Raw genomic sequence first — 19,736 nt, forward strand, 5'->3', positions numbered from 1 at the left:
TTGTTACTTAGTTCTGTGTTTTTAAAAAAGATGAGAAAACAAACATATTTAGTTATATTAATTTTATCAATCCTGGTTCTCTTCATTGGCTCTTGTAGTTTTGAATTACCATATTAAGTCATTTACTAAGCTGTAATACAGCTCTGCTCTGACCTACCTTGTTTTTCTATGATTGGCAAATAGATTGTATTTCTGTATGTTGTAGGTACAATATATACATATTGTATGTATAATGCAAAAGAGAAAAAATGTATTCATACTGTCTTTATTATTAGTTACCCTTACTGGTGCTATGGATTAAAATTATTGTTTGGAGTCACTTGCTTTTGGCCAGAAGAACTTCTTTTAGTATTTCCTGTAAGGTGGTTCTGATAATAGTAAATTCTGTTTTTGTTTATTTCAGAATGTTTTTATTTCATCTTCAGTTTTGACTAACAGTTTTGCTAGGATTCTTGGTTGACAGTTTTTTCTTTGAGCACTTTGAATGTCATCCTATTGGCTTCAAGCTTCCACTATTTCTGCTGAGAAGTCAGCTGTAAATCTTACTGAGTTCCCCTTATAGGAAATGAATCATTTTTCTTTTGTTTCAAGATTTCCCTTGTCTTTGGTTTTCAACATTTTACTAAGATATGCCTTTTTGTGGATCTTTCTGAGTTTATCTTAGAGTATGGTGAGCTTCTTAGGTGTATTGTTTTTCAATAAATAAATGTGGGACTTTTCAGACATTATTTCTTCAAATATTTTTTCTGCTCATTTTTTCCCTCTCCTTCTGAAATATATATGAGTATGTTATTACAACTAATAACATCTCATCTCTTTCTGAGGCTTTGTTCATTGTTTTTTCTTTCTGTTCTTTGGATATTTCACTGATCTTCAAGTTTATTAATTCCTTCTTTTAGGAGTGTCTGGCTGGCTCAGTCCATAGAGCATGTGACTCTTGATCATAGGGTGGTGATTTCAAGCCCCATGTTAGGTGTGGAGCCTACTTAATAAAAAAGCAAAAATAATAAACATTGTTTAATTCTTTCTTTAAAAAAACATTTGTTTTTTTGTACATTTGATGTTTAATGTACATTTGATGTACATTATATGTCATCTTTGCACAGGGGCCATGTTAATCTTTTCTGTATTGTTCCAATTTTAGTATGTGTACTGCCAAAGCAAGCACATGTACATTCAAATGCACATAATGTAAGTGTGCACTTTGGTGAATTTTGGCATATGTATACACCACAACCACATACGTATACACCACATATCCATAATGCCCCAAACTCCTTGTGCCCCTCTGTACTCCCATTCTTCTTCCCCATCCCAACAACACACCCCCAAGCAACCACTGGACTGCTTTCTGTGATGACAGGTTTTGCATCTTCTAGAATTATATATAAATAGAATGTGCAATATGAGATTTTTTGGGGGGGCTGGTCTGTCTTCTTCCATTCAGCTTATTTTGATATTTCTTCATGATTGTGGTAATAGTTCATTTTTTAAAAGATTTTAAACACTTCTCGCATTTTATTTATGAAAAATCTGTGGGTCTTTTATTTTTTACATATTTTTCCAACTTTATTGAGACTTAATTGAAATAAAACATTGTTTAAGGTATACGTGATTTGATATGTGTATATATTGTGAAATGATTATCACAATAAGGTTAGTTAATACATCCACCAACTCACATGATTACCATTTCTGTGTATGTGGTGAGAACATTTAAGATGTATTCTTAGGTACTTTCAATCAATTACATAATATAGTATTGTCAACTATAATCCCAATGCTGTACATTAGATCCCCAAAACCTAATAATTGCACAACTGGAAATTTGTACTCTTTGACCAGCATCTCCTCATTTCTCCTACCATCACCTCCTGCCCCTGGCAACCTTCTTTTACTTTGAGTTTGGCTCAGATTCCACATATGCATTGTGGATTATGAAATATGTTGTGTTTTTGGTTGTTTCAAGATATTTTTTGATTTCCCTTTTGTTTTCTTCTTTGATTCACTGGTTGTTCATGAGTATGTTATTTAATTTCCAAATATTCGTGATTTTCACATTTTCCTCCTGTTATCCATTTCTAACTTCATACCTCTATGGTTAGAAAAGATATTTGGCATAACTTCAGTCTTCAATTTGATAAGATTTGTTTTGTGACCTAACATATGATCCATACTGGAGAATGTTCTGTGTATGCTTGAGAAGAATAAGTATTCTGTTGCTGTTGGATAGAATGTTCTATTTATGTCTGTTAGGTCCATTTGGTCTAAGGTATAGTTGAAGTCCAATGTTTCCTTATTAATGTTGTGCCTAAATGATCGATCCATTGTTTAAAATAGAGTACTAAAGTTCCTTATCATTATTGTATTGTCTATTTCTCCCTTCAGATCTGTTTCTTTTGCTTAGGTACTCTGATGCTCAATATATATATATATTTACAATTGTTACATCTTTGTGATGAATTGACCCATTTTTCATTATATTATATCCTTTGTCTTTCTTCTTATAGTTTTTAACTTAAAGTCTATTTTGTCTGATATCAATGTAGCTACCCTCGCTCTTTTGGTTTCCATTTGCATGGAATTGCTTTTCCATCTCTTCACATTGAGTCTGTGTGTGTCCTTAAGGCTGAAATGAGTCTCTAACAGGCATAGTGGGGGTCATATATTTTATCCATTTAGCACTATGTTCTTTGGAGAATAGAATTCATTTGCATTTAAAGTAATTATTGATAGGTAAGAACTTATAATGCTATTTTATTGTTTTCTCATTGTTTTAAAGTTCCCTTGTTGCTTTCTTCCTTTCTTGCTGTCTTCCTTTGTGAAATGAAATTTTCCAAAGTGGTATACCTTGATTCCCTTTTTATCTTTCATGTTATCTATTGTAGGTTTTACTTTGTGCTTACCATGAGGCTTACATAAAATATCTTACTGATATAACAGTACATTTTACATTTGTAACAACTTTAATCATATACAAATACTCCACCCTCCACCCCAACATTTTAGGGTTTTGATATAAAAATTTAACTTTTTATATTGCATATTCATTATCGCTAGTTATTTTTAATACCTTTATCTTTTAACCTTTATACTAGAATTAATTAACACACCATCATATTACAGTATTAGAGTATTATGATTTTGACTACATACTTACCTTCTTCAGTGTTTTATATCTTCATGTTTTTCATTTTACTAGCTAGTATTCTTTCATCTCAGATTGAAGAACACCCTTCAGCATTTTTAGTAAGGTTTGATGATGATTAATTCCCTTATTTGGGAATATCTTTCTCTCTCCTTCATTTCTGAAGGACAACTTTACTGAATAAAGTATTCTTGGTTGGTTTTTTCTTCAGCACTTTGAGTATATCATCCCACTCTCTTCCGGCCTGCAAGATTTCCGCTGAGAAATCTGCTAACAGACTTACAAGGATTCCCTTGTCATGTGATTTTTTTTTCTCTTGCTGCTTTCAAAACGGTCTTTTATTTTAGACAGTTTTATTATAATGTGTCTTGGAAAGAATCGCTTTGGGTTGAAATCTTGGGGAAAATTATAAATTTTATGAACTTAGATGTCCAAATCTCTCTCCAAATTTGGGAAATTCTCATTCATTAGGTCTCTAACCTTTCAACCCATTTCGCCCTCTCTTCTCCTTCTGGTATACCAATAAATGCATAGATTATTTTTATGGTATACCATGGTTCATGTAGGCTTTCTTCACGCTTTTTAATTTTTTTGTTTTCAGACTAGATAACGTTAAATAATCTGTCTTCTACTTCATAATAATTTTTTCTGCTTGATCCAGTCTGCTGTTGATGATTTCCATTGCATTTGCTTTCCTAAGGTGGTGATGACTGCTCAAGCATGTGGTTTCTCCCAATCCCACGGAATCCAGTTTCTACGCATGCTCACTGGCCATCTGCAAAGGCTCATTCTTGCCCTCAGGGGCATGCATAAGAAGGCAGTCACTGGGTATGGGTGTGTCTGAGTGAGCTGCACAGAGCTTGGTGGCAGCCATAGGCCAGCTGAAGTGATCAGTACGGGAGACAACCTCAGTGGCTCATGAGTAATTTCCTGATACAGTTCCCAAAGCAGTTAATAAAATGTGTGTTCCTTTGATATGTTCTATTCCCAGCCTTAGCTGTTGTTCTCCCAGCATGACTGTCTACCCCCAAGTCGTATAGCTCACAACGCAATATTCTGGATGGAGTGAGAAAGAAATGGGTTTTGGGAGTATCTCACACAGCTGGGGATATCCAGCACCTGCTCTCAATTTCCCACATGGAGAAAATCATGGGCAGAGAAGTCTCTATTGGCATTGAGCTGTGCTGTCTTGGGGAAAAGGTGACACAGGTAAAGTAAAACAGCTCCATTTATTGTCTTCAATAGATCCAATCTTGGATGGTTTTTCCTCCAAGTATGCTGAAACCTCTCTGATGGACCGCTGGACTCCCACAAAGGCACTCTCGTCCATGAATGATTGTCTAAATCACTGTTCTTTGAGGGTAGGATAGTAAACTTCATCCTGGAACTTCTGAAAACAACTCTCATTAATTCTTTCTTTTGCCAGTTGAAATTTACTGCTGAGCCCCTCTAGTGAATTTTCCGTTTCAGCTACTGTGCTTTTCCACTTTGGAATTTCCATTTGGTTCCTTTTTTTGTAATTTCTATCTTCTTAATGATATTCTCTATTTGATATGACTTTGTCATCACACTTTATTTTTTTAAGCATTTCTTTTAGTTCATTGAACTTAATGGCTACTTTGAAGAATCTATGTATTAAATCCAACATGCCACTCTCATAACCAGTATCTGCTGCCTGCCTTTTTTTTTTTTTAAATGACATATGGGTAATTTTTTCATGTTTCTTTGCATGTTTCACAATTTTGTGTTGGAAACTTGATATTTTAGATAGTATGTTGTCCTAATTCACAGTACTGGTCTCCCCACTCTGGGACTTGTTATTTTTTATGCTTGCTTGTTCATTTGGTAGCTAGATAGCTTATTTTCGTAAATTCTATGCCCCTAATTCCCATAGGGTTAAGCCTCCAACTTGCTCCCCTGGGGAGATTTGGCTTTGCCTACAGTCATCCTGAGAGGAGAGCAATTTTGGAAGAGTGCTTGGTCTCTTTCTCTGACCACACCTAGATGTTAAACTCCACTAAATATGGCCAACTGCTTTACAGTTTTCACCAATGAACTTCAGTATAAACTACTCCACAGAATAAACTAACCAAATAGCCATTACTTTGAAGGGAGAGTTTCAGAGGTCCATGTTTGAGATTTGTTCTGACATTAAGAGTCAGTCTCCTAGTAAGCCTATACTTAAATCTGTATGTTCAATCAATCTACCAATCTCCTCTCAAATTACCTTTCACCACAAGCTCTACTGTTTTTGAGAGTACCCTTAGGCTTGAACTTCTCTACACTCTGCTGTAGTCAGTTTCTCTGGGAAGGGATTAGGAGCTGTTTTTTTTTTAAAGATTTTATTTATTTATTTGAGACAGAGAGTATGAGAGACAGAGAGCATGAGAGGGAGGAGGGTCAGAGGGAGAAGCAGACTCCCTGCCGAGCAGGGAGCCCGATGCGGGACTCGATCCCGGGACTCCAGGATCATGACCTGAGCTGAAGGCAGTCGCTTAACCAACTGAGCCACCCAGGTGCCCCTAGGAGCTGTTTTATGACCCCCTTCTCACTACAGGGAAAATCTGTGAGCCATAGCTGTGAAGTTGGGAGATGGACAATAGCATGCTTTACTTTGAGTGACATCCCATCTTTAGAAGCTGAGTACTTAGTGGTTGTAGGTGATGTAGAAGTCTCAGGTCTTCCTGGTTTGTCTGTAGTGGTGTGGAACCACTACTTTAGAGGCTAGGGCAATTGGACTCTCTGTATTCTAAGCAGCACTGTGCCCAAAGTAGAGCCTCCATCCCAAGAATGAGGACTGGACAAAAAAAGGGAGCCCCCATCTCTGAGTCACACTTGGCTAGCAAAACGTAGCTGGAGGCAGGATGACAAATGCAATTGCCCTGCTATTTCCTAGAAGATAGCCCTCCAAGTGGGGGCGGGGGGCGGCAGTAGAAATCCTGTCTTCTTGATTGCACTGATATGGAGTTACCATCTTGCCCAGCTGGGATAGGTCCGGGAAGCAATGGGTCTTGGTGCAAATACCACAGATTCTTTACCAAATTTTAGTAAATTTCCTTGAATAAATGTTTCTTTACTTGCTATATATCCTTTAGAACATTTCCAAAGACTGTAAATGGTTGTTTTTGTTTTTTAATAATTGTCACCAATTTTGCTAAGGAGTAGGTCCACAGAGCTCCTTATGCTGCCATGCTGGAAGTCTCTTTCAGCCATTGAGCTTTTTAAAATGTAAATCAGGGCGCCTGGGTGGCTCAGTTGGTTGAGCGACTGCCTTCGGCTCAGGTCATGATCCTGGAGTCCTGGGATCAAGTCCCGCATCGGGCTCCCTGCTCAGCAGGGGGTCTGCTTCTCCCTCTGCCCTCTTCCTTCTCGTGCTGTCTCTCATTCTCTCTCTCTCAAATAAATAAATAAAAATCTTTAAAAAAAAATAAAATGTAAATCAGATCATTTCCCCCTTGAAAACTCTCCAAAAATTCCCTTCACATTTATAACACAGTCCAATTTTCTCCTAAGCTCTACAAAGATCTACACGATGCAGCCTCTGCCAACCACTGGCTATCATTCTTTACCACGTTTTATGTACTTTATTTACTCTGCTCTAATCTCTGTCATAACAAGGGTGGTCCTCTTCAGGGTCTATCTTCTATTCCCTTTAAAAAGCTCTCTTCCTAGATTTCTCCATGGCCTCCTTCCCCATTTCATTCAGGTCTCTGCACAAATGTCATTTCAAGATATTTTCTAAAATAGTACCTGCCCTCCATTCTTTATCCATGTATCCCACTCTGATTTTTTTTACAGCACCTAAATTTACTTAACCTATTCATTTTGTTACATGCTTAAAGTCTGTTTCCCCCATTGGAATAACAACTCTAAGAGGGTAGGGGATTTTGCAATCTTCTTCACCACTGTATCCCCAGTATTTAGTACTTGGCACACAGTCAATACTCAATAAATACTTGTTGAATGAATAAACATAAAGAACTGAAATATTTTTAAAGCTATTTACATCTTAAATGACATTAACAGAGAATATTTTTATTTATATCCATAAAGAGAATGATTAACAGAGTATGGGGAAAATAGTTGTTCATTTGGCTTAGGAAATATAAACAAAGTGGCCAATATCCAAGTATTTAATATTCAGTTTCAGTAATCCTAAAACTTATTTTTATAAATAGCACTGCTGACCTGCCCTTGCCTTTACACTACATATACCAGACACAAAAGAAATAATCATCTCTAATTTAATGGGAAAATAAAAACAATACTAAAATGATAAATACACTACGACCACTAGTTTTGACAATTGGGGTATTAAAAGATTTAGAAGCTAATCAATTTGAAAATCCTTAATCAAATACAAATTTGTCACTGTCACTAATTATAAATAAAAGTCTTTAGCATTAAAAAAGTTAGGATATTACTTCCATTTTTTCATTTTCACTCCATATACCTTCCTATCATAGGCCAAGTTTTGCAATGAGCTTAGCAAGGCTAAGCAAAAGAATCTTAGGTTATGGAGTTTTACCTTGAGTCCTGTCTTCTCGTCATCACTTCCATTATTTGTAGATGGTGTCTCATCTCCTTGCCTGGAAACCAAGACAAAATCTTCACTATTAAGAGTAGATACTGAGTCTGAGGAGACACTGATTTTTCCAACAGAAGCCTTGTCATCCATGACTCAAGAATGAAGCTCAACTCATGAATGATTAAATATTTTAAAAATGCCTGAAAAACAAAAACCATAAAGATACTCATATAGAATGTCTGCCAGATATTCAGTTATGCTCTAATTCTTACAAAATACATATGGAAAAACTTAAAAAAATACTTTCAAAATCTTTTCCCAAGACTTTCACTACTTACAACTTAGGCTTTTTATTCCAGATAATGAAGGAATTTGATGCTATTCAGGGCCAGGATATTTCAGATTAAAAACAAAACAAAACAACAAAACAGATTCCCTTGAGAATAACTGCCTACCTACAGTGATTTCTTTGGCATATGTTACAACTCTGTTCTTGGACTTCAAAAACTATGAAGTACTAAACTTCTGTTTTCTACCCTTTAATTTGTAAAGCTGTACACATAAATGAAATTGAAAGCACACAAGACAATAAGGTTTTTCTAATGTTACTGATATTTAAATTTAAAATATTAACAAGATGCTTTTAAGAAATAAAATTTCATAGTCACACTCAAGAGAAATAAATTCAAGGCAGAGCAAGCAGAAATTCTAGAGCTGGGAAATACCTTACATAGCAAGAAATCAGAAATCCATTAAAAACTCAATCTTCCCATCCCATGGTTTCTTAAGAGTTCAACTCAACATGAACATTACCAGTAAGTTTCATGCCAAAAATTCCCAGCAAGAAGTATAAAAATACGTCACTTATGCACTCAAATATTTATTGACTCCTGGAATAAAACTTAAACTCATCTACCATTTAAAAACCTGGGTCTGAATACTTTATGGCAATGTTCCCATTTGGTTGCCAGAACAGCAAGAGAACAAACAATGCAACATACTCAGAAAGCTTTAACCAATAAACAGTAGCAGTTCTAGCTCTCTGCTCATCTTGTACCTCAGAGGTAAAGGTGCTGAGAGCCTATTTAATCTCTCCAATTAACAAGTCCTGATTTATGCTTTGTGTTTTTAACTGAACATATATTTATTGAGCATACACCATGTGCCAAGCACTATTTTCCCTTCAAAGGCTCACAACCAGATAAACACCTGGCAGCAGGAATTAAACAATCCCTCAGTATTACAGTTCAAAAGAAACTTAGAAATAATCAATACTGTTAAACAGATAAGAAAATGGCAACCCCAAAAGAAGGTAATTTACCCAGGCATAACTAAGGATGGAACCCTTACTAATACTACTTACTTCTATTTAAACTAATTTCCTTGCTTAAATGGCTATCACAGCTTTACATTTCATAGGACTAATTTAAATGTATAGTGTGGCATTCAAAGACACTTCAAAATGTACTTCTTGAAAACTTTTTTTTAATGTAGTTTTGCTTCATCCATTCAATGAATACTCACCAAGTGTCTAGTGTATAAAGAATAATACATGGTAAGCAAGAGAAATTAAGATTCTTGCCCCAAAGGAATGTATACTGTAGCAGAGAACAGAAGTGCATTGAACAGATTAATAGGTACTGATTTAGGGTAAAGAAGACTATGGGAACATGTTGCGAGAGGGATTTAGACATGGAGAGTTAAGGAATATATTCACCTGAAACTAGGAGGATATTGTATGACAATTATACATCAATATAAAAAAAGAGAAACATATTAGAAGAGGTAATGTCCTTACTAAAGATATATACTTTAATACATCCATGTATTTGCCCTCATTGGATCCTCCTTCTAAAGTGGTTTTCTTGGTTTTGTACTCCATTAACTCCAACTCATCTTTCATGATCTAACTCTCCTTTTCCTAGTAGCTTGCCGATCTTCATCCCAGAACCAAATAAAACTGCTTGCCTTATTTCTACTCCTATAGCATTTTACATTTTTATAGTACTATTGTGATGTATTACAATTTGATGGCGACTGCCTCTTATTCTTCATAGTATTTATTACACAGATAAGGAAATTGAGACCTAGACAGATGGTGTAACTTGTTCAAGGTAATGGCTGTAATGTAAATGGTTAGAGGCAAAGGCAAAAACTGAACCCAGTTATCTATTATTCCAGAAGCTATGCTCTTTCTGTCAGATTATGATACCTTTCCAATGCCACAAATCTGGGCCTTGTCCCGAAACCCTCAGTACTGGGTTTTGGAGAACTAGTATTTTAGGCAAGGTTTTTCATGCTTAATTAGATTTCCATTCTTTTAAATTGTGATTAATAGGATAGCAAAGTGGCTCGGAAAGTTCTCTAAAGCTATGATCTGAGACACTGACTGCTTTCTATAGTACTCTGGACTCAAAAAATAATATACTTTGGTATTTAAACACTATGAAACTGAGAAGACTTGTCCGACGCAAAGTTCAACCTATTTCCTTTGAGAAGATGACAGGAAAATACACTTTATAAAATACTATTTGTTTTGGCACCTGTAAAAAACTGAATCACTCAGTGGGAATGAGGTTTATCAAAACATGAAGTAGTACAGGAAAAGTTATACAAGATTCCTCTTCTCTGGCCTCCACGATAAAGAGGTGTCCCAGAACTTGGTGTACTCCTGGCAAAACTGTATTCATAATCTCTCTCTTGAGACCACAAGGGGTAATTGTTTTGTTTTTAATCCCTACTTATATCATTTACCACAAGAAGCCTCCTACTGTAATCCTTCATCCTTCAGACTGCAATTCTAGATCTAAACCTCATGGATAATAGAGAACAAGCTTCTTCCCCCAAATATCCTGCACTACCATCTCTCTTCCTACTTTTCCCCATAATATCCATCACCATTTGACACACTTTATGTTTTAATCATTTGTTTTTAAATATCATGTAAGCTAGAATCTAAGTTCCACCAGGGCAGAGATTGGTGTCTGTTTCATTAACTGCTGTACCTTATCACCTGGAACAATGCCTGGCACATAGTAGGTGCTCAAATATTTGCTAAAAAAATAGGATAAATGGCAAATAAAGATGGAAAAGAGCAAGAGGCACCCAATGAAAAGATCTTTTACTGACTGACAGTAAGAACAGAAGTCATATCTGTAAGGTAAAGCACACAATTAAGAGGAAAAACCCAAGTTAGAATACTGGTTGCACTACCTAATAGTGTGAGCTTTGTCATAATAAGCCTTAGTTTCCATAAGTGAAAATGATGTACTATCTACCTCACAAAACTATTATAAAAATTACTAAGGAACACATGTACATCTCATTTAATAACAATCATAAAACATTGTAAGCACCCAATAGTTATAGCTTTTTAAGCTAACTTCCAATTTTAAAAGAATTAACTATCAGGGCACCTGGGTGGCTCAGTCAGTTAAGCATCTGCCTTCAGCTCAGGTCATGATTTCAGGGTCCTGGGATCGAGCCCTGTGTCAGGCTCCCTGCTCAGCAAGGAGTCTGCTTCTCCTTCTCTCTTTGCCCCTCTCCCCTCTCGTGCTGTCTCAAAAAGTTCAATAAAATCTTAAAAAAATAATAAAAATTAACACGTATCAACTGATTTTGGTAATTCAGTTTAGGAAACACAATACTAGGACAAAAATATATAGCTTTCCTATTTTCCACATTCTAATTTCTTTATATCTAAATAAATGTGAAGGAATACTCTGAATAAAAAAATGTTTTATCTTTGTATAATACTTTACAGATTACTAATACATACACATTCTTTATCTCATTTTATCATCCTAACAATTCTATAAGGTAGACAGAGTAAGGATGTTTATCCCATTTTAATAAGATAATATACATATATGCACCCTGGTATTGGTAGGCACCAATTACTTCCTTCTTTTATACAAGTGACGACATAGACCCTAGCATGTCTAGTTACCAACAGGGCCAGATTGGTGAGTCAGGTTCAAGGATGTTTCCTTCTCTGTCTCCTTTAATAAGTCAATAAGTCACTTTTGTTTAATTATGCAGCCTCCTGCATCAAACCCAAAAGTTCAATTGTTATATTTTTCATAACTTCTTTCATTACTTTTATCCTTATTGAGATATAAAAGATACCTAGAGATCTTCTGATTGAAGATTAGTCTCACGGGGGAGCCTAGCTGGCTCAGTCAGTAGACATGGTCAGTAGACATGTAACTTGATCTCAGGTTGTGCGTTTGAGCCCCATGTTGGGCACAGAGATTTAATAAAAAAAATTTTTTAAAAGGGGTGCCTGGGGACACCTGGGTGGCTCAGTCGGTTAAGTGTCTGCCTTTGGCTCAGGTTATGATCTCAGGGTCCTGGTATCGAGTCCCACATTGGGCTCCCTGCTCAGCGGGGAGCCTGCTTCTCCCTCTGCCTGCTGCACCCCCTGCTTGAGCACGCTCTGACAAATCTTTAAAAAAATAATAAAATAAATAAAAAATAAAAACAGGTGCCTGAGTGGCTCAGTCATCTGAGCATCCAACTCTTGATTTTGACTCAGGTCATGATCCTCAGGGTTGTGGGATGGAGCCCTGTGTTGGGCTCCATGCTCAGTGTTGAGTCAGCTTGGGATTCTCTCTCTCCCACTCCCTCTGCCTGCTGCTCCCCCAGCTCGTGCTCTCTCTCTCTCTCAAATAAATCTTTTTAAATTAAAAAAAAAAAATAAGTCTCATGATGTCGCAACTGTTTACAAAGTTTTTGCCTAAATTTACTGTTTTGTTCCCTAAGTGACAAACTGATGCTTAACTATGTACTTCTGCAAAGATCATGGCAAATAAGGCACCTCAGTCTGCCAAAAGAAGATTAATTTCCATTCTCAATCTCCTCTTTCTTAAACACTTAAGAGACCCAGCTAATGGAGAGTAAAATGGAGAAGAACTGGGGCGCCTGGGTGGCTCAGTAGGTTAAGCATCTGCCTTCGGCTCACATCATGATCTCAGGGTCCTGGGATTGAGCCTCATATCCAGCTTCCTGCTCAGCAGGGAATCTGCTTTTTTTCCCCCTCTTTCTCCCCAGCCCCCCCCGCCCCTCCCCACTGCTTGTTGTTTCTCAAATAAATAAAATCTTTAAAAAAGAAAAAAAGAAAAGAACTGCCCATGATAAAGGCTCTTTTGATAGTCCTTCAACAGCAGTGGGCTCTTGGATAATCAGTGTTTACTTTTAAAAAACTTGAACTCTTTTTTTGGACGGAGTACTATCAGGTATTTGTATTGTTTCTAATTACTAACATTCAGAGTAACATAAACAGTGAACTTGCAGCGGCATGAATTTGCTAATGTGCAATCAGTAGAGGCAAAAATCACCTCCCAATAAGTGACCTACCTAACGTGATAAAAGAGGTATGAGTGATACTTGTAATTGAACTTGACATGCTTGAGACAAAATGTGCTAGTTCCCAGCCACTATTCTAGGGCTCTAATTCATCTTTATTTCCTGAAACTCTTTCTTCCTAAAGTAGTATTAACTGCCTCCACCTACCTCTACCACTTTCAATAGGACACTCCAAAGAGCAGTCCCTCTCAAAAATCTGGCTCCTCTATCCCTCACCAACCCTTACTGAACCTCCTCTTTTAAAAACTTAATTAAAACTCATCTGTGGGGGTGCCTGGATGGCTTAGTCGGTTGAGCGTCTGCCTTTGGCTCAGGTCATGATCTCGGAGTCCTAGGATCAAGCCCCATGTTGGCTCCCTGCTCAGCGGGGAGTCTGCTTCTCCCTCTCCCTCTGCCCCTCCACCTGCTCCTTCTCTCTCTTGCACACTAATAAATAAACAAAACCTTAAAAAAAAAAAAAAAAAACACCTCATCTGTGGCCCTGGGTATTTTGTTTACCCTCTGAGCGTCTTTTTAAAAGGAAATAAATCAGTCAAGGTCAGTACAAACTTTCAAAACCCAAAGAATTTTTTTTCAGTTTTCATCATCTTCTACCACTGAAATAAATGAAAATGCTGACCATTTCTTTATTCTAAAACTTTTTTCTTGCTTCCATTTTCTACCTCTACCTTTTCTCAGCTGTCACTTAGTTTCCCTTTCTTCTGACCTTTTTTTTTTTTTTTTAAGATTTTATTTATTCATGAGAGACAGAGAGAAAGGAAGGCAGAAAGAGAAGCAGGCTCCCTGTGGAGTAGGGAGCCTGATGCAGGACTCAATCCCCCTGGGATCATGACCTGAGCTGAAGGCAGACGCTTAACCAACTGAGCCACCCAGGCACCCCTCCTCTACCCATTCTTTAAGTTCTACCCTGTTCCTCTTCTTTTTCCACTTTTCCCTGGCTCTCTTATTAGCTCACACGGTTATGACTTTTTTTTTCTTTTGGTATGCTGACGATACTCAATAGCTCTCTCTCTCCTCTCTAATTCCATATGGGTATTTGTTACATTTTTCTTTTCTTTTCTTTTTTTTTTTTTTTAAGAGAGGGAGGAGGGTGAGGGGAGGGGCAGGGAGAAGGAAGAGAGAGAATCTCAAGCAGGCTCCATGCCTAGCATGGAGCCTGACGCGGGGCTAGATCTCACAATCCTGAGATTATGACCTGAGCTGAAATCAAGAGTGGAACGCTCAATCGATTGAACCACCCAGGCACCCGTGTTTTCCTTTCTATTTAGTATTAAGTGTCTGACATGTGCCAGGCACTATGTATAATGTTTTGGTGAGGAGTAATAGGTAGTCTTGACCTAGGATAGGCTTACAGTGGTACAGAAAATGGGACAGATGAACAGGTAATTATAATATAGTGCTTGGTATAACAGAGGTATGCAAAGGATGGATACATAGGATAGCTCTGCTACATGTGTTCATGACCATCTCAAAATCAATTCCATGTAAACCTGTCAACCACACAAGGACATTCCTTCTTCCTCATAGGTTCCCTATCCTGGTTAACAACCACTGATCCAAGACAGAGATGTCAAAAAAGTCCTTGACTCATTTTCTCATTCTCCCCTGGAACACTAATGGATTTTAGCTCCAAAACATACCCCAATCTTATTTTTTCTTTGCCATCCTTCATGTCACTGACTCGTGAGTACCTCATTCTCTTTCAACTTTGCTAAAACGTGGAGGGGCAGAGGGAGAAGCAGACCTTTTCTAGACTCTCTCTAGTCATTATCAAAGTCCTGTAGCTAATATTTAAAATTTAGATCTGATCATATATCCCACCCCTTCCTCAAAACCTTTGACTGCTCCTGACTGAAAATAGAATAAAATTCAAACTCTTTATATCATTAGTCTTCAAAATATGGAGACAATCTAACATTCTAGTCTTATCTCCTTCTATCAAACCATACCAGAAACGCACCAAATATGTCATGCATTTTTATGCTTTCAAGCCTTTGCTCACATTGTTTGCTAATCTAGGAATATGTCTTCACTTCCCCATGTAGTCCTTCTCCCTCACCAGCAATCTTATGGTACAATCAAATATCCAAACTCCCCCCTTCCCTTCTGCAATATTCACTATTTCTCTCTAGGGCTGCTAAGGCTTTTGTTTGCTTTTTAATCCTATCACAAAATTATAGCATTTATCACACAGTAAAATAATATCATACCTCTTCCCTGCTCCACTGTATTGGTCGATCATTCATTCCAGAAACAATTACTAAGTACAAACCACTATAGTAAATGCTGGGAATACAATGAGCACAGACAGTCCCTGTGAACTATTTGTGGACTGGGATCTTGGATTTTATTCATATTATCTTTATATCCTTGTTTACTAGCAGCACTAAATAATTTTGGTTGAATAATACTCTTTAATCAGTGTTTAACTGGTAGGAGGACAAATGACAAATCTGCTATACTACATGCATGTGACTTGGGGATATGGATATGGATGGCAACTAGAATAAAGAGACCCAAAAAGAACTACCTTTGAGTGTGCCTCCCTGACTCTTCATCAAGTTCCCAACTGTCAAGCTCAAAACCAGTTAACATCCAGTCAGAAAATATACCTGAGATTCCCTTTGGACCAAAACACTCTCTAATCACTTCCTTCCTAATACCCATCATTTTTGTTGCTCAACCAGTGAGCAAATGAGTACAGCTTTAGGGAATCTTAAGGGGGATACTTAAGTCATCTTGCTAAATATAAAGGGATAATAATTATTAGTTCCTACTGCCAATTATATGGCCAACATGGTACTAAAAAGCTTTATATGCATTATTTCTAATATTCACACAAACTTTGACAGATATTGACTTCATATGACAAACAAACAGAGGCTTAGACCGGTTCAATAACCTGCTTAAGTTCACAGATAAAACTGTAGGTGCCTCTGTCCTTTTCTGGAATGCAGCTCTTTTCCTTGGTGTCCTTATCTCCATTCTCTCCCCATTCTAATCCACTCTTTATGTTAGATACCAGTTGTATCCGTCTAAAACACAGATAAGATTACTCTCTATTCAGAAAAAGACAAACTAGGAAGGAAGAGAATCAAGTCTCAAAGATGCTGTAACAGGCCAATTCCTCTCGGTTTGTAACCCTTTAAAATCAAACAGCGTACAAAGAAGTTTTTTGTTTTTTTTTTTAATAACACTATAATAATCTCAGTTTTTTCTTTTTTCCTTGGCTCAGATGTTTGTTTCCCTGCACTGGTTTTCACATGAACTTCTCACAGCCTAGCCCTGGGAAGGGTGGAACAAATCTAACAAAACTCAATGGAAAATCATCCCTTCTTTATAAAAATAAATTCCTTTCCACCACTACTAATTGCTAAACAATAGATGTGTCTTTGTTGAAGTCTAACGCTGAATTTGGAGGCTGTTTCTTTGAATTATTCTAGTGAGCTAAGAGAACCATATTAATTTAAGCCTTCTGAATAATTTCAGCTTCGCTTAAAAAACCAGAAACAAAAGAAAACAAAACAATCGTCTTGGGCCTACAGCACTTAAAAGCAAGAAAAACCAGCTTATCTAAAAGTCATCATCAGGCAAATTTTAACCTGCAATGCCTGTGACAATTTACTTCAACGATAAAGTGATTCTTTTAGTTCAATTCCAGATAAACTAAAAAGGATAACTTAAGTAGGGGAATCACACGATATTTGTCCTTTTGTGGCTGGCTTATTTCATTTGGTACAATGTCTTCAAAGTTCACCTAAGTTATAGCATGTGTCTGAATTTCCTCTTTAAGGCCGAGTAATAGTCTATGGAATATATGTACTAAATTTTGTTTATCCATTCATTGGACAATACAAATTGTTTTTTCTTAAACATTTATTGGGGGGGGCATGTTGGGCTCCATCCCAAAACCCTGAGATCATGACCTGAGTCGAAATCAAGATTAAGATGCCCAACTGACTGAGCCACCCAGGCGCCCTGGTTAATACAAGTTTTTAAAGTCCGACTGTAACATGATATGATCTTTAGGGTAAAACTCACAAAATTAGTAAAGGGCCCAAAGAAGACAACTAGTATTTCCAGAGTTACTTCTCACTTTGTCATAATAAAGCTTTATTAAAGTTAATAGTCTGGTACAATATTAAAAAAATGAACTCCTTGGTCCTTCTGGATGTGACTTAACCGATGTTGTAGCTTCAGTTTTCTCATATGTGAAATGAATGAACATTTTCTATTCTTTTGTGATTGGGAGTAATCAGGAGGGGGGGGGGATGCCAGGTGCTGTCCAATTCTAATCCATGATGTAAGCATAATTAGTTCCATTTCCGCAAATGAAGAAACAGAGTCTCAAGAGGTAGTAGTAGCTCACCTTCAGTCATATAGAAGTACAGGACTTGGGATATCTATAAATTTCTGATTCCAATGTTCACACTCACTCCCCTATATCTTGAAAGGTACAAGAGGTTAAGAAGAGGGGAAGAAATGCACATAAAACAATTCATTTAACTCTGAGTTAATTATTTGAATGCAGTACTGTTGACAGCTAAAAATAAATAAACAAATCATGTAGGTGATTTCCCCATGTTCCTGTGGATATTTCAGGAAACACCACTTTAATTTTTTTCCAGAACTCAAGGTATGCTGACTTTATGCCACCTCAACACAGTATCTCCAAAACTAAATATTTAAATTATTTGGATGCCATTTCCACACTAGAAACCTACCTCTGGGAACAATGAAAGTTAGCTCATTCACAAAGTCAGATTATATGTCTGACCTCCCTAGTACAGATTTGAAAAAAAAAAAAAAAATGTTTTTTCTTTTTCTGGAACAGATTCCTAAAGCATAATGATTTACATTAGTGTTTTGTAAATCTAAAATATGAATATTTTTAAAAATTTATTTGAGAGAGATAGACAGTGACAGAGATAGCGAGAGAGTGCATAAGCGGGGAGGAGAGGGAGAAGCAGGCTCCCTCTGAGCAGGAAGCCCAAGCAGGGAGCCTGATGTGGGGCTGGATCCCAGGACCCTGGGATCATGCCCCAAGCCAAAGGCAGATGCCCAGTCGTCTGAGCCACGAAGGCACCCCTAAAAATGTGAATATTTTTAAGGAACACAGGATTGTCCAAGGACTCTCCCTCATTTTAGGAAATTAGTCAATATAGTTCCTTCTCATCCACAATGAAGAAAATGAATCTATTCCACTTAGAATATTAACCTGTCTACACTTCAATATGAAATGTTTATATTATTCATTTCTCCTTAAACTATGTGAATTTAATGCCAAACAAGCAAATTATCTGACAGATGATCAAAGCCTAAGAGAAATACATTAAATATGGCTTCTCTTTTCTATAACCCTCACCATCCCCCTTTTTAAAAGATTTTATTTATTTGGAAGAGAGAACACAAGTGGTGGGGAAGAGCAGGGCAGAGGGAGAAGCAGACTCCCCGCTGAGCAGGAAGCCTGACTTGGGACTGGATCCCAGGACCCTGAGATCATGACCAGAGTCGAAGGCAGATGCCCAACGAACTGAGTCACCCAGGCGCCCCCTCTTCTATAACCTCTTTTTTATTTTCAGGGAGAAGTGTGTAGGCAAACCACAAATGTTTGGCAGATCCACACCTGTTTTCTGCACCTTCTGATATAAGGTAGCCAGAATTACACAAGGGTGGTGGGACATGGGACAAGTGTGTTGAACAGGGGCTGGGCAAACAATAAACATTTCTTACACATCTTCATTCACAGCACTGGAATAGGCACTGTGTGAGAATATTAAAAAATGCACAAATATTAAGTTCCACAGATGTTTTTAAACCTCTGAAAAGATTGTTTCTCACAACCAAAAGCAAAAAATTAAGATTTGTTCCTGCTAGGGAATAATTTTTGTAAAGAAATATTGGTTTTTGAGGGGCGCCTGGGTGGCTCAGTCGTCTGCCTTTGGCTCAGGTCATGATCCCAGGGTCCTGGGATTCAGCCCTGCATTGGGCTCCCTGCTCCATGGGAAGCCTGCTTCTCCCTCCCCCACTCCTGCTGTCCTGCATTCGCTCTCTCTCTCTCTAATAAATAAAATCTTCAAAAAAAAAAAAAAAAGAAAAGAAAAAGAAATATTAGCTTTTGAGGTTAGAGAGAGTTCAGATTTTTCAATTCACAGAGAATTCAACAGGTAACTATGATAAGGATATAACCATTTCTCTTTTATAGATATATCAGAGGTCTATTCATAGAAAATCGTGTGTCACAGAAAAAGAGATTTACATGACATATTCCTACTCTTACATTGCCAAAATCCGTTTATCAGCATACTCCAAGGGTGTAAAAGAGTTTATTACCTCTACAATAAAAATATTAAAATGATTAACTCATGGCTCTCCCCAGTATTATACAAATGCCCAACATTTAATCCAATTTAGCCTTGCATGCTGTCTCTTAATACCCATGATGATACTTAAAATATGCTTCCAAAGAAAGATTCTGCACATCAATTCCTTTTTCTGATACAAGGGCCATCTTCAAAAAAAGGAAAACAAGATTATAACCACAGGTTGTTGGTTTTAATTACCAAAATGTATAAATAAGGGAACATATAATAAATTTTATATATCATATATAAAATAATTTAATGTATATTTATAATTTTGTATAATATAAATATTACATATGAAATATAAAATAATGTTATATATTTGTAA

At 37.0% G+C, this 19,736-nt stretch overlaps 1 protein-coding gene and 1 non-coding gene across 7 annotated transcripts in view; both read right to left on the reverse strand.

Annotated features, from left to right (window-relative positions):
• The window catches only part of RABGAP1 (RAB GTPase activating protein 1), a 159,803-nt gene that overhangs the window by 129,070 nt on the left and 10,997 nt on the right, over window positions 1-19,736 (reverse strand). For 4 of the 6 annotated variants that reach the window (XR_004681217.1, XM_035015842.1, XM_035015844.1 and 1 more), the window contains one exon: window positions 7,677-7,876. Coding sequence is in view for 4 of the 6 variants with exons in the window: in XM_035015842.1 (XP_034871733.1) it covers window positions 7,677-7,826 (150 nt within the window). In the remaining 2 variants the exon portion in view is untranslated. Of the gene's footprint in view, window positions 1-7,676; window positions 7,877-17,412; window positions 17,939-19,736 lie in introns of those variants that run through there. The other 2 variants (XM_035015845.1, XM_035015848.1) reach the window with 2 other exon arrangements.
• On the reverse strand, window positions 1,061-1,168 carry LOC118018283. Its single transcript, XR_004681361.1, has one exon. It is a non-coding gene; the product is annotated as a U6 spliceosomal RNA (small nuclear RNA).

Source organism: Mirounga leonina, unplaced genomic scaffold (genome assembly GCF_011800145.1).
Source record: "Mirounga leonina isolate KUSES-001 unplaced genomic scaffold, KU_Mleo_1.0 Mir_170, whole genome shotgun sequence".
Taxonomy (NCBI): Eukaryota; Metazoa; Chordata; class Mammalia; order Carnivora; family Phocidae; genus Mirounga; species Mirounga leonina.